At 42.1% G+C, this 15760-nt stretch overlaps 1 protein-coding gene across 3 annotated transcripts in view; it reads left to right on the plus strand.

Annotated features, from left to right (window-relative positions):
- Window positions 1–15760, plus strand: part of ASH1L (ASH1 like histone lysine methyltransferase) — a 239137-nt gene that overhangs the window by 174616 nt on the left and 48761 nt on the right. For all 3 annotated transcript variants that reach the window (XM_030186339.1, XM_030186340.1, XM_030186341.1), the window contains one exon: window positions 6322–6395. In XM_030186339.1, coding sequence (XP_030042199.1) covers window positions 6322–6395 — 74 coding nt within the window. The remainder of the gene's footprint in view (window positions 1–6321; window positions 6396–15760) is intronic.

Consider the following 15760-nt stretch of genomic DNA (forward strand, 5'->3'; position numbering starts at 1 on the left):
TGTGCACTTAGCTGTTGGCTTCTCTCTCTCTCTCGAATCAAATAGACTACAAATTCTGCAGGACACAAAATACATATTCAGATCTTTATAGATAGAAATTCCATTTGTAAAAGGGAAAAGTATAGTGAAAGCAGTATACTAACATCCACCTGACCAGAATGAACAGAGATGATGAAATATTAGCAGAAATTAGGGGAACTGGGTAACACAATATTAATAGGTGATTTCAATTTCTCCAAAATTAACTTTGAAATTGCAGTTGCCCCAGTTGTAACATCATGGCAGCCTAAGAAGGTAAAGTTCCTAGATGAAATCAAGAACTGCTTTATGGAGCAGCTGGTTCAGGAACCAACACGAGGAGGAGAAATTCTAGATCTAGTCCTTAGCAGATCAGGTGATCTGGTGCAAGTGGTAACAACAGTGATCATACCATGATCAAATAACTGGAATAAGTACACACAGGACATCCAATACGTTAGCATTTAACGTTAAAACAGGAGACTATGATAAAATGAGGAAAATGGTTTAAAAAAAAAAAAAAACCTCAGAGGAGCTTCTGCAAAGGTAAAAACTTAACATTAGGTGTGGATTTTGTTCAAAAATACCATCCTGCAAGCCCAGACAAGATATATTCCATGCATTAATAAAGGTAGAAGGAGGGCCAAATAACAGCTGACATGGTTAAAAAGTGAGGTGGCTATTAAAGCTAAAAGAAGGATCCTTCAAAAAATAGATGAAAATTGGAAACAGCATAAGGAAAGTACATTTGAAGGAAGAATCCAGTAAAAGAATCAGTTGGACAGCTAGATGATCAAGGGGGTAAAAGGAAGGATAAGACCATAATGGAGAGACTGAATGAATTCTTTGCATTGGTCTTGAGGAAAATGGTGATAAGTTGGAGGGACTGAAACAACTCATTGTAACCCTGGACCAAATGACATATATCCCAGAGTACTGATAAAACTAAAAAAAACAATGAACTTGCAGAGCTGCTAGTAGTAATTTGTGATATATCTTAAAAATCAAGAAGATTGGAGGGTAGACAATTTTTAAAAGGATTCCAGAGGTGACTTGAGAAATTAGAGACTGGTGAGCCTGATATCGGTGCTGAGCAAAATGGTAGACTATTATAAAGAGCAAAATTACTGAACATGTACATAGGCATGGATTTAGCCAAGGAAAATTCTGCCTTACAAATCTGCCACATTTCTTTGAAGGGGTGAATAAACACGTGGATAAAGGTGAGCCAGTTGATACTGTGTATCTGCATTTTCAGAAGACAAGAACTAGTTAAAAGATAGAAAATCTACAAAAAAGGCCCAAAACTCTCATTCTCACATCCACAAAAAATAAAGTGGAAGATGATACAACACTGAATGGTTCCCCATAGAGGTATACAACATCTTATTTCATTATCAATTTTATAATATTTTTGAAAAGCATCAGTTTAAGCACATTATTGAACAAGGATCATAAGCTCAGACAGTCTGTTCAAACTTAGACATCCATACCATCATATGCCCTTGTGTGGATGTTACATATCGAAATTGTGTGGATGTTAATGCATCAAAATGGTTGCAATATCCAAATGTCCGTATATCCTAAATAAAGTGTCCAACATGTATAGAAGTATATTTCCAATCAAATAATCTAAAGTCCAAATGGAGAAATCATATCATATGTCATCATCCACAAGATTTTATTTATTTCATTTGTAGCCCATATGTTCCCAATCAAATCAAGTTCAGATTATTACACTAACAAATTGGGTTCAATGTATCTAACATATTATTAAACTAACAATACAAATTAGTGAATATATTAATATAAATGACTTGTAGGGTTGAATTAAACAATGATTAAATAGAATATGATAATTTGAAAGAATCAAATTTCAAAAATAATGGGGAAAAGAATCAAAAATGCCTAACAGCACAAACAAAGATTCTTTATATAATTTTAAATAAGCAATGAAAATGATATACAGGTAGGAAAAAGCCTCAAGAAGCTCCAGGCTATCAGCTAAAGATCCACTGTTGCTCTTTCTGCAGTAACAAACGCCGTCTCTCACCACCCCTCACTGATGGCGCTATTCGTTGCAGTACTAAACAGGTATATAACCGAGGTGAAGTTTGCCCTACGTACAACTTATCAGAAGGGCAGACAATGCAGTAGATAACTCCTTTTGTTAATACTGTCAATCTGAATATGTTATCTACTGCATTGTCTACCCTTGTGATAAGTTGTATGTAGGGCAAACTTCACATCGGTTATATACCCAATTGGTGGAACACAAGAGAACCATTAAGACACAAAAGACAACTTCACTTCTGCCGATCCACTGTGTTTCTAAACAACATGCTTTTGAAACACTACGCTGTTTAGTACTGCAACCGATAGCATTGTCTGCCTTTGCAGTTTTCAGCCTCTGTTGGTCAGTGACAGTTGTCCAGGATTTTCCCATATTTTACTTCCCCTCCCAACTCAGTCCAGCTATTGTAGTGACAGTCCTCAGTCATGTTCCACAATCTCTGGGCTTCCTCTATAACCCAACTAACATGGATCCTGAGTCTAGCCAGTAGTAGCTATATCTATGATTGTTGCCTCCACGTACTCGGAGGGGGGTGGAATTTTGAACAAGAACATTTAAAATTCTGCATACTTTATTTGTAATTTATATTGTACAGAATTCTCTCATCATAAGGGCCTAGCTTTTCCCTTCCCTGACCTAACCCCTCCTCCTCAACTTTGTTTTAAGGCTTGACCATCCCTGGCAATATTACTGTCCAGGTTCTACCCTCCTGAGCTCGCTCACTTCTAGCTTAGTTTGAACCCTTTCCTCTGCTTGATCCTCCCTCTTCTCCAAAGTAGACACTGCCCATCTTTTCTGCCATCTAGTTCTTTCTCCCCCTGCCTCCCATCCCTATCTCTCTGCTCCTTTGTTCTCTCTCTCATATCCCAAGCACACTCGAACCTCCACAGTTTTCTATTCTTTGGCCTATTTGCTTTTCCCAAGTCTATTTTCTCTGTCTTCCTTGCAACATACACCCTCATCTTGTTCCATCATCCTCATTGTGGCACATATCCTTAGCTTGTCTCCACCCCAACCCCTTCCCTCTCAGCACATGTCCCCAGCTTCCACCAACATCTCCCCCTCAGCATCACTGCAGTTTGTTCTCTACTTCCCCTTGTCGTACAGCTCCCCATCCCACTGATCACATGGCAAGAAGAAGAGACGGACAGTTGCCCTGTGGGCCTTGTTTTCCTCCTCTGCCACCAGCTTTTGACTAGCAATATGAAGCACACAGCCATATACAGTGGTGGAAATAAGTATTTGATCCCTTGCTGATTTTGTAAGTTTGCCCATTGACAAAGACATGAGCAGCCCATAATTGAAGGGTAGGTTATTGGTAACAGTGAGAGATAGCACATCACAAATTAAATCCGGAAAATCACATTGTGGAAAGTATATGAATTTATTTGCATTCTGCAGAGGGAAATAAGTATTTGATCCCCCACCAACCAGTAAGAGATCTGGCCCCTACAGACCAGGTAGATGCTCCAAATCAACTCGTTACCTGCATGACAGACAGCTGTCGGCAATGGTCACCTGTATGAAAGACACCTGTCCACAGACTCAGTGACTCAGTCAGACTCTTACCTCTACAAAATGGCCAAGAGCAAGGAGCTGTCTAAGGATGTCAGGGACAAGATCATACACCTGCACAAGGCTGGAATGGGCTACAAAACCATCAGTAAGACGCTGGGCGAGAAGGAGACAACTGTTGGTGCCATAGTAAGAAAATGGAAGAAGTACAAAATGACTGTCAATCGACAAAGATCTGGGGCTCCACGCAAAATCTCACCTCGTGGGGTATCCTTGATCATGAGGAAGGTTAGAAATCAGCCTACAACTACAAGGGGGGAACTTGTCAATGATCTCAAGGCAGCTGGGACCACTGTCACCACGAAAACCATTGGTAACACATTACGACATAACGGATTGCAATCCTGCAGTGCCCGCAAGGTCCCCCTGCTCCGGAAGGCACATGTGACGGCCCGTCTGAAGTTTGCCAGTGAACACCTGGATGATGCCGAGAGTGATTGGGAGAAGGTGCTGTGGTCAGATGAGACAAAAATTGAGCTCTTTGGCATGAACTCAACTCGCCGTGTTTGGAGGAAGAGAAATGCTGCCTATGACCCAAAGAACACCGTCCCCACTGTCAAGCATGGAGGTGGAAATGTTATGTTTTGGGGGTGTTTCTCTGCTAAGGGCACAGGACTACTTCACCGCATCAATGGGAGAATGGATGGGGCCATGTACCGTACAATTCTGAGTGACAACCTCCTTCCCTCCGCCAGGGCCTTAAAAATGGGTCGTGGCTGGGTCTTCCAGCACGACAATGACCCAAAACATACAGCCAAGGCAACAAAGGAGTGGCTCAGGAAGAAGCACGTTAGGGTCATGGAGTGGCCTAGCCAGTCACCAGACCTTAATCCCATTGAAAACTTATGGAGGGAGCTGAAGCTGCGAGTTGCCAAGCGACAGCCCAGAACTCTTAATGATTTAGAGATGATCTGCAAAGAGGAGTGGACCAAAATTCCTCCTGACGTGTGCAAACCTCATCATCAACTACAGAAGACGTCTGACCGCTGTGCTTGCCAACAAGGGTTTTGCCACCAAGTATTAGGTCTTGTTTGCCAGAGGGATTAAATACTTATTTCCCTCTGCAGAATGCAAATAAATTCATATACTTTCCACAATGTGATTTTCCGGATTTAATTTGTGATGTGCTATCTCTCACTGTTACCAATAACCTACCCTTCAATTATGGGCTGCTCATGTCTTTGTCAGTGGGCAAACTTACAAATTCAGCAAGGGATCAAATACTTATTTCCACCACTGTAGAGTGTGACTTGGTAGATCAACAGTCTAGCCCAGGACTGCAAAAGAAGAGGACATGGCCCAATGTAGAGCTGTTTACCACCTCCTCTTACTCCACCATTGCTGGTGGGTTTGGGAGGGATGGGGAAGAGAGAGTGCATGAGAGCTGCCAGGTCTGCCACTTCTGTCTTCTTTGCCTACAGAATGCTGTGTGGCAAGGGTAGAATTGTGCATGTGGAAAGTTCTGTGCAGATTCTGCATGGTACACTTGTGCAGAATCCCCCTAGGAGTATCCCCAGCGCTAGCTGTGGCCTGCCTAAGGTGAAGAGTCCTGGCCCAAGAATCAATCCCAAGACCCCCCCCCCACACACACACACACACATTTGTAGTATAGGTCAGAGAGCATTCAGACTGATCCCTTTTTTTTTTTAACGGTTTCACAATGGACAATGTTGCAGTAGAAATTATCAAAGCATCCAACATAGTTGGTTTTTAAGCTGCAGGGAAGCTCCCATTTCAGTATTCTGCAGATAAATATAATCATAAGTAAGCCAAATCTAAATAGGGTTTTCTCTTAGGCAGAAAGTCATAGAGAGGTATAGAGAACATGTAATCAGATCCTCCACTCTTTGCTCTGGCTCTTTGTCGTGCCAGTGTGTAGAGGAGGAGAAATTGCCAAGAGAAAGCACAGTTTGTATGTCCACTGATGCAGGCTTTCACTTAATTTTGTATTCAGTGTGTGATAAAGTGAAAAATGGTGCAGTTGTAGCGTGCAACAGTACTAGACTGTATAAAATAATGTAAATTTGCAGAGCACCAGAGGGCTAATCTTTCTTCATGTTTGTATTCCTGTAAAGAACATTTGTAAGTTCCTTGGCATCACTCTCCTGGATACACTAAACAGCATGGCTAGTGACTAAAGGGAGAGGCCCCGTAGTAAGCATTTTTATACATTTGGAGTTCTGGGTTTAGGTTGTGGCTAAGACACTCTCTGTATCTTCCTTTGCAAGGAGTAGATAGCATTCCAAACATAGCCTGATATCTGCAATTCTTATGCTTTCACCTGTGCCCTTCACTCTCTCTCACAAGCAAACATATACTACTACTACTACTATTTAACATTTCTAGAGCGCTACAAAGTGTACGCAGCGCTGTACAAACACAGAAGAAAGACAGTCCCTGCTCAAAGAGCTTACAATCTAATAGACAAAAAGTAAAGCATTTAAATTTAAAATATTTAAGCAGTCAAGCACAAGAGAACAGTCACAGAAGGACAGAAGATGTTGAAGGGTGGTCAGTGTGATTAGGTGTAACTCTGGTTGGAGTAGTGGGAGAAGGTGATAGAAGAATAGAAATGGGTGAGGTAAAGTAATGAGTGGGTTGATAGGGAGGTTATATAAGTATATACAAAGTATATTCAATCTTTTTTGTTACAGGAAAGTATCTTCGACAGAAAAGAATCGACTTCCAGCTGCCCTATGATATACTTTGGCAATGGAAACACAACCAGGTATTAAGCTAAACTGGAAATACATTTGTACCAGAACTCTTTGACTTTTTTTAAATCAAAAACAAGGCAAAAAAAATGTATATATATTTTCTTCATAGTACTGCCATTGTTTACAATTTACCATGTTCTGAGAGCATTTGGTATGAAATTTATAATAAAAATAAAAGTGAGAAAAGTAAGCTTGCATGTGTTGTATAATAAACCTAGGCCTTCTCTTGTCTACTCCTCCCTGTTCAAAATAGTCTGGGAGCTTCCTGGACCAGCCTTGGTCTAGACTGCTATGGTGACTCTTATTTTGGTAGAGTTGTTACTTTGTGCAAGGAACCTTTTTTTAGACAGGCCTCCTGAGAATTCAGATGTACTGCCAGCAGCATGGAGAGATTTCAAACCTTATTTTTCTTGGTAGTCTTCCAGCAAAGTGGAATTTATTTTTTGCTTGCAGGCTGAAAATTTCATACAGTGAGAATTTATTTATTTATTTATTGGCTACATATTTGCTTTAAAGATCTTGTAAAACTAAGCCAATTTTTTTTTTCTACTTAAAAAGGTTTTTTTTTCACTGATGATTATGGAACTGGGCTATAAATCTCTTCCCCACTTTCTCCTCAATGTGATGCAGTTTGGAGAGCCACTCACGCTGAGACATGTGTTTATATCTTTTTTTGTAGTAATGAATTGACTCCTAATAACTGGTGATATATTATTTGGCATGCCAGATAGTCTTGGATTGTCGCACATGCTACAGCTGAGGCTGTAGTGAATATTTCTGTGAAAAACATTTAAGTTTATGTTGAATAACTGTACACCGAGAGACAGTTTTGAGGACCATTTCTTTGTAGTATACTGATCCCACAGGGAGATATTTATGAAACTGTATCCCAGTGTGCTATAATTGCATCCCCCCCCCCCCCCCCAAGTAAATATGCCTATTTCAACTTGGTGAATTTTCACCTCCTTAGAGAGGTTTCATGGGTCTCAGCATAATTGTTGTTAGACACTAGTCCATGATATAAAAGCATTATATGTTCAAAAGAGACCTGAGTTACATTAGTACAGCTGCATGTGGCTGCCCTGGGCAATGTCTCAGTATAATAATCTAGTGTAAACATGTAGCCACTGGCATCACTGTTGAGTGCTGACAGTACCTGAGCCTGCATACCTTCTTAGATCTGGCAGGGCTCGCTATAAGTAGTGTGATTGATTTTCTATGAGGAGATTGTTCTCTGACGACAAGCAGGCTTATAGATTCTTACAACTGTGTGACACTAACCTACAGTCGAGGACTTACGAAAAGCGTAAGCAGAGCTTTGTGGAGCGCGAGACACACTCCACCATGCATGTATGAGTGCCTACCCACCGCAAGAACACTTTCTCAGTTCTTTTTCTACTGCGGTGAGGAGAGGGTGTGTTTTTTTAACCATCTCCTTGCGTTCACTCAATCCAAAGAGCTTTTTGTGCCTTTAGGCGAGTTTTTTTCATCCTTTATTGAGTTTCCATTTGTGGAACCCCATTTTTAAAATATTTTCCTTTAGTTTCTAGTTTGTTTTCCCCGGTTTTAAGTTTCCTTTCTTTTTCATCATCATTCAGCCGCTTTTAGGTTTTGACTTTGAGAAAAAGATTGCATTTGAGGCAAAAACACATAGTAAAAAAATTTTTTTTAGATATATTAAAAACAAGAAGCTGGCAAAAGAATCAGTTGGACTGCTAGATGACCGAAGAGTAAAAGGGGCAATTGGGGAAGACAAAGCCATAGCGGAGAGATTAAATTAATTCTTTGCTTCAGTCTTCACCTAGGAAGATTTGGGAGAGATACCTGTGCCCAAAATAGTATTCAAAGCTGACGAGTCAGAGAAACTGAATGAAATCTGTAGAAACCCGGAGGATGTAATGGCTCAATTGGATAAATTGAAGAGCAGCAAATGTCCTGGACCAGATGGTATTCATTCCAGAGTACTGATAGAATTGAAAAATGAACTTGTGAAACTGTTGTTAGTAATATGTTATTTATCTTTAAAATCAAGCATGTGCCGGTTCCAGAGGAGATATGGGAAATTATAGACCGGTGAGCCTGACGTCGGTGCCAGGCAAAATGGTAGAGACTATTATAAAGAACAAAAATACAGAGCATATTCAGAAGTATGAATTAATGAGACAAAGCCAACATGGATTCAGTAAAGGGAAATCTTTCCTCACCAATCTATTACGTTTCTTTTAAGGAGTGAACAAACGTGGATAAAGGTGATATGGTCGATATTGTGTATCTGGATTTTCAAAAGGCGTTTGACAAAGTACCTCATGAAAGACTCCAGAGGAAATTGGAGAGTCATGGGATAGGAGGTAGTGTTCTATTGTGGATTAAAAACTGGTTAAAAGATAGAAAACAGATAGTAGAGTTAAATAGTCAGTATTCTCAATGGAGAAGGGTAAATAGTGGGGTTCCCCAGGGGTCTGTGCTGGGACCGCTGCTTTTTAACATATTTATAAATGATCTAGAGATGGGAGTAACTAGTGAAGTAATTAAATTTGCTGATGACGCAAAGTTATTCAAAGTTGTTAAATCACAGGAAGATTGTGAAAAATTACAAGAGGACCCAGAGAGACTGAGCATCTAAATGGCAGATGACGTTTAATGTGAGCAAGTGCAAAGTGATGCATGTGGGAAAGAGGAATCCAAATTATAGATACGTAATGCAAGGTTCCACATTAGGGGTCACTAACCAGTAAAGGGATCTAGGCGTCATCGTTGATGATATGTTGAAACCGTTTGTTCAGTGTGCTGCGGCGGTTAAGAAAGCAAATAGAATATTAGGTATTATTAGGAAAGGAATAGAAAACAAAAATGAGGACGTTATAATGCCTTTGTGGTGCGACCACACCTCAAATATTGTGTTCAATTCTGGTCACCGCATCTCAAAAAAGATATAGTGGAATTAGAAAACGTACAGAGAAGGGAGATGAAAATGATAAAGGGGATGGGACGACTTGTCTGTGAGGAAAGGCTAAAGCTGCTAGGACTCTTCAGCTTGGAGAAAAGACGGCTGAGGGGAAATATGATAGAGATCTATAAAATAATGAGTGGAGTGGAACGGGTAGATGTGAATTGCTTGTTTACTCGTTCCAAAAATACTAGGACAAGGGCACACAATGAAGCTACAAAGTAGTAAATTTAAAATGAATCAAAGAAAATTTTTCTCACTCAACATGTAATTCACCCTGGACTTCATTGCCAGAGAATGTAGTAATAGCAGTTAGCTTAGCGGGGCACCAACATGACAAATATACTACCTGGGCAGTGGGCACTATTAACATTTATTGTTGTTGGGTTTCTGGGTGGAGCAAAATGAAGAGCCCATCCCTACTCAGAACCCCACCATCAGCCAGCATTAGACTGTACACGTTAACAATTTAAAAAAATATTTATTTTACCTGGGCTGGGAAGCTGAGCTTCAGTGGTGGCAGGCACTGGTGTAGACTCGAAGAGCACTCTGTGCTGCTGTTGTAGGGCCGCAGAGGGAGTGTTAAGGCCAAGGCCGTGGGGGGGGGGGGGGGGGGAGATTAACAAAAAAAAGCTGATTGATCCATCGAGGGGACAGTGAAGAATGCGATATCAATGGCAGCGAGCAGATTTTCCCATTTAGCACTGTGGCACCATTGTGTGCACTGTAGGAGGAGTGGAGGAGCGTAAAGCAGCAGAATGAAACCGGATGGGGAGCAGCGACGGAGGAGTAGTGGTGCCAGCGTGCAGTGCTACAATGGCCACCGCCGGCGCCTACATCTGCTCACTTCTGGATCAGGACCCAGCCTGCATTACAAAAAAAAAATGTGTAGGTAGGAGGAGGAGGAGCGGACGGTTGCCGCGCCGGCTGCCTGGGTGGGCCTGAGTCGAGATTGAGTGGGCTGGGGCCCACCCAAGCCCACCCGTAGCTACGCCCCTGGCTCAACCCCAGTGCGCTCATTCATGTCAACAGCGTGTGCCAAAGGCCCCTGATGCTCCCCAGGCAAAGCAAGAGACGTGCTTTTGAGCGACTCCAGCAGAGCATAGCTGCAATAAAAGTGTATGTCCTGGATGACTTGCCAGTCGGGGGTGGCTGAAGTTTTTCTACGAATGGTGGCCCCTTATAACCTCCCACGGGTGGGTTCTTCAAGTATTCTGCCTCGGGTACACACTCGGTATCTAAAACCTCCAAATTGTCCACCGAGAGTTCATTCGTTCAGCTCTCTGCATAGGCAGGTACTTGCAGAAGAACTCATAGCCTATCTGAAGGCCTATGCAGTCGAGCCCATTCCACCTGGGGAGGAATGGCATGGATTCTATTCCAGCTACTTCCCTGTGCAAAAGAAAACAGGAGGGATGCATCCCATCCTAGACCTAAGGTCCCTGAACAAATTCTTAGTCCAAGAAAAGTTTAGTATGGTTTCCCTGGGCACCCTACTCCCAATGATTCAGAAAAACGATTGACTATGCTTTCTGAACTTAAAGGATCCATATACTCACATCCCGATACTTCCAGTCCACCAGAAGTATCTTCGATTTTGGCTGGAAACACATCACTTTCAGTACCACGTGTTGCCTTTTGACCTCGCGTTGGCTCCCAGAGTTTTCATCAAATGTCTAGCAGTAGTTGCAGCATGGCTACGCAGACTGGGAGTCCATGTGTTCCCATATCTCGATGATTGGCTGGTAAAGACACCAGACAATGGCCAGGAGTCCATGCAGATGACTTCGGTTGCTTGATCTACTAGGGTTTGTTTTAAACTACCCCAAGTCCCATCTTCACCCTGTCCAGAAATTGGAGTTCATAGGATTCCTGCTCAATACACAGAAAGTTTGAGCCTATCTTCCAGAGATGAGAGCAGACACTCTTGTCACACTCACTCCCAGGGTTCGAGCCTCACAGCAGGTCACGGCAGATGTTGAGATTGTTGGGCCACATAGCTTCCACAGTGATTGTTACACCCATGATGTCTTCACATGAAATGAGCTCAATGGACCCTGGCTTCTCAGTGGTTTCAAGCCACGAGGAGCCTGGAAGATATAGTAACATAGTAAAAAAAAAAAGCATAGTAGATGACGACAGAAAAAGACCTGCACGGTCCATCCAGTCTGCCCAACAAGATAAACTCATATGTGCTACTTTTTGTGTATGCCGTACCTTGATTTGTATCTGCCATTGTCAGGGCACAGACCGTATAAGTCTGCCCAGCACTAGCCCCGCCTCCGAACCACCAGCCCCGCCTCCCCCCACCGGCTCTGCCACCCAATCTCGGCCAAGCTTCTGAGGATCCATTCCTTCTGAACAGGATTTCTTTATGTTTATCCCACACATGTTTGAATTCCGTTACCGTTTTCATCTCCACCATCTCCCGCGGGAGGGCATTCCAATTATCCACCACTCTCTCTGTGAAAAAATATTTCCTGACATTTTTCCTGAGTCTGCCCCCCTTCAATCTCATTTCATGTCCTCTCGTTCTGCCGCCTTCCCATCTCCGGAAAAGGTTCGTTTGCGGATTTATACCTTTCAAATATTGGAACGTCTGTATCATATCACCCCTGTTTCTCCTATCCTCCAGGGTATACATGATCAGGTCAGCAAGTCTCTCCTCATACGTCTTGTAACGCAAATCCCATACCATTTTCGTAGCTTTTCTTTGCACCTCTTCTATTCTTTTTACATCCTTAGCAAGATACGGCCTCCAAAACTGAACACAATACTCCAGGTGGGGCCTCACCAACGACTTATACAGGGGCATTAAAACTTCTTTTCTTCTGCTGGTCACACCTCTCTCTATACAGCCTAGCAACCTTCTAGCTATGGCCACCGCCTTGTCACACTGTTTTGTCGCCCCAAGATCCCTCTCCCCGTCTGTACATATCACACTCACACCGCCTAACACATATGTCTCCCATGGATTTCTACTCCCTAAGTGCATCACTTTCATTTATTTGCATTGAATTTTAATTGCTAAACCTTAGACCATTCTTCTAGCTTCCGCAGATCCTTTTTCATGTTTTCCACTCCCTCCCGGATGTCCACTCTGTTACAAATTTTAGTATCATCCGCAAAAAGGCAAACTTTACCTTCTAACCCTTCAGCAATGTCACTCACAAATATATTGAACAGAATCAGCTCCAGCACCGATCCCTGAGGCACTCCACTACTCACCTTTCCCTCATCTGAGCGAATTCCATTAACCACCACCGTCTGGCATCTGTCCGTTAACCAGTTCCTAATCCAGTTCACCACTTTGTGTCCTATCTTCAGCCAGTCTAGTTTATTCGAGAGCCTCCTGTGGGGAACCGTGTCAAAAGCTTTGCTGAAATCTAAGTAGATTATGTCCATAGCACGTCCTTGATTCAGTTGTCCGGTCACCCAGTCAAAGAATTCAATGAGATTCGTTTGGCACAATTTCCCTTTGGTAAAACCATGTTGTCTCAGATCTTGCAACTTATTGGTTTCCAGGAAATTCACTATCCTTTCCTTCAGCATCGCTTCCATTACTTTTCCAATAACCGAAGTGAGGCTTACCAGCCTGTAGTTTCCAGCTTCTTCCCTATCACCACTTTTGTGAAGAGGGACCACATCCGCCATTCTCCATTCCCACGGAACCTCTCCTGTCTCTAAGGATTTATTAAACAAATCATTAATAGGACCCGCCAGAACCTCTCTGAGCTCCTTCAATATCCAGGGGTGGATCCCGTCCGGTCCCACGGCTTCAAAATCTAAACATGAACAAAGCAAATTTACTAAACAGATACTTTTGTTCTGTTTTCACAGAAGAAACTCCTGGAGAAGGACCGCGACCGCGATTGACTGACAAAAGTACATATGAAAATGGAGTGGACATAGCACCGTTCACGGAAGAGAATGTGTATGAACAACTTCAAAATCTAAACATGAACAAAGTTGTTCATACACATTCTCTTCCGTGAATGGTGCTATGTCCACTCCATTTTCATATGTACTTTTGTCAGTCAATCGCGGTCGCGGTCCTTCTCCAGGAGTTTCTTCTGTGAAAACAGAACAAAAGTATCTGTTTAGTAAATTTGCTTTTTCTTCATCATTTTCTACATAGCGGTTCGCAGCATCTTTCAGTCTTACAATTCCCTTTTTAGTCTTTCTCCTTTCACTAATATACCTGAAGAAATTTTTGTCACCTCTCTTTACCTTTCTAGCCATTTGTTCTTCCGCTCGCACTTTTGCCAGACGTATCTCTCTCTTTGCGTCTTTCAGTTTTATCCGGTATTCCTCTCTGTGTACCTCTTCTGTACTTCAGGAACGCCAACTCTTTGGCCTTTATTTTTTCAGTCCCTTGCTTGGAGAACCATATAGGTTTCCTTTTTCTCTTGCTTTTATGTACTCACTTTACATAAAGGTTTGTGGCCCTATTTATAGCTTCTTTCAGCCTGGACCACTGTCCTTCCACCTCTCGTTCGTCCTCCTAGCCCATCAGCTCCTTCCTCAGGTATTCCCCCATTTTACTAAATTCATAACGCTTGAAATCCAGGACTTTGAGTTTTGAGTGGCCAACCTCCACTTCAGCCATCATATCAAACCGTTTGATGGTCACGGCTGCCCAGGTGGGCACCCACTCTTTGACATTTGACACACTATCCCCATTTGTGAGCACCAGATCCAGCGTCACTCCCTCCCTCGTGGGTTCTGTGACCATTTGTCTGAGCAGAGCACTTTGAAAAGCATCCACGATCTCTCTACTTATTTCCGATTCTGCAGACGGAACCTTCCAATCTACATCCGGTAGATTGAAATCTCCCAGCAACAGCACCACTGTCTTCTTTCCCAACTTATGGATATCTGTGACCAGATCTTTATCTAGTTCCTGCAATTGTGTTGGAGGTCTGTAGACAACACCCATGTGGACAGAAGTTTTATCATCTCTTTTTAAGGTGATCCATATCGCATTTTCCTTTCCCCAGGTCTCTGTCATTTCAATTGCCTCGATGTCATTTCTCACATACAGAGCTACTCCTCCACCTTTACGACCCTCTCTATCCTTCCTAAATAGATTATAGCCTGGTATGTTTGCATCCCATTCATGGGAACCATTGAGCCACGTCTTTGTGATTGCAACAACGTCTAAGTCTGCCTCCAACATCAGGGTTTGAAGGTCATGAACTTTGCTTAGACTGCGAGCATTTGTGGTCATCGCTTTCCATCTACATTTCCTGGTATGTGTTTCAACATTAGTGATTTGGGGGTGTTTTTTGTCGTTGGGTACCTTCATATCTTTTTGTTCCACCTTCCCTGGAGGAAGCTGCTAAATTGCCTGAGGGAAACTGTCACAGGAGCACAATAATGAGAGAACCCACAAATTCCCAGTAAACTTTTAGGTTTCTCTGGGCTCCAGAAGAGCAAAGTGTGGGTGTCAGCACGATCGGATGACATCACAGTGGTTAGTGTATCTGGGTTTAAAAAAGGTTTAGACAGGTTCCTCGAGAAAAAGTCTAAGGTCTGCTGTTGAAATAGACATAGGAAAGCCACTGCTTATACATGGGAATTTGTAGCATGGAATATTGCTACTGTTTGAGATTGTCAGGTTCTTGTGACCTGGATTGGTCACTGTTGGAAACAGGATACTAGGTTAGATGGACCATTGGTTTGACCCAGTATGGCAGTTCTTGTGTTCTTACATCACCAATGTGCGACTGATTTATTCTGCTGTCCACAGGGAACACCCCATTATTTATTTATTTTATTTATTCATACTTGTATCCCACATTTATCTAAAAACAAGTTTTGGTTCAATGTGGCTTGCATTTAACAGTTGTTAGAGAGTACATTGATTCAATTACATTTACAAGGTTGTATGACGCTATGTTTTACAGTGGCTGGCAAGATAACTGTTAGTGCGTATTTTATTTATTTATTCATGGCATTTATACCCCACATTAGCCCGAAATAGACTCAAGTTCACTTTGACTTACAAACAAACAATAAAGTGAATAATACATAATAATGTACAGAATATAACTCAAATTACAATAAGTTCGATTATTCATATATGATGGGGCTTGACCAAACAGAATTTGGTGAATGAAAATGCATAATTTGAAAGATATTCTATCTCTTATTGGTAACCAATGTAGCTCATATAAAAGAGGAGTGGCTTTGGCAAACCGAGGAGATCTACATATAAGACCACCTTTTGAGAAGACCACCTTTAAGTCCAGCTTAGATGGAATTAAGTACATAAGTACATAAGTAGTGCCATACTGGGAAAGACCAAAGGTCCATCTAGCCCAGCATCCTGTCACCGACAGTGGCCAATCCAGGTCAAGGGCACCTGGCACGCTCCCCAAACGTAAAAACATTCCAGACAAGTTGTACCTAAAAATGAGGAATTTT

The sequence above is a fragment of the Microcaecilia unicolor genome, chromosome 14 (genome assembly GCF_901765095.1).
Source record: "Microcaecilia unicolor chromosome 14, aMicUni1.1, whole genome shotgun sequence".
NCBI lineage: Eukaryota > Metazoa > Chordata > Amphibia > Gymnophiona > Siphonopidae > Microcaecilia > Microcaecilia unicolor.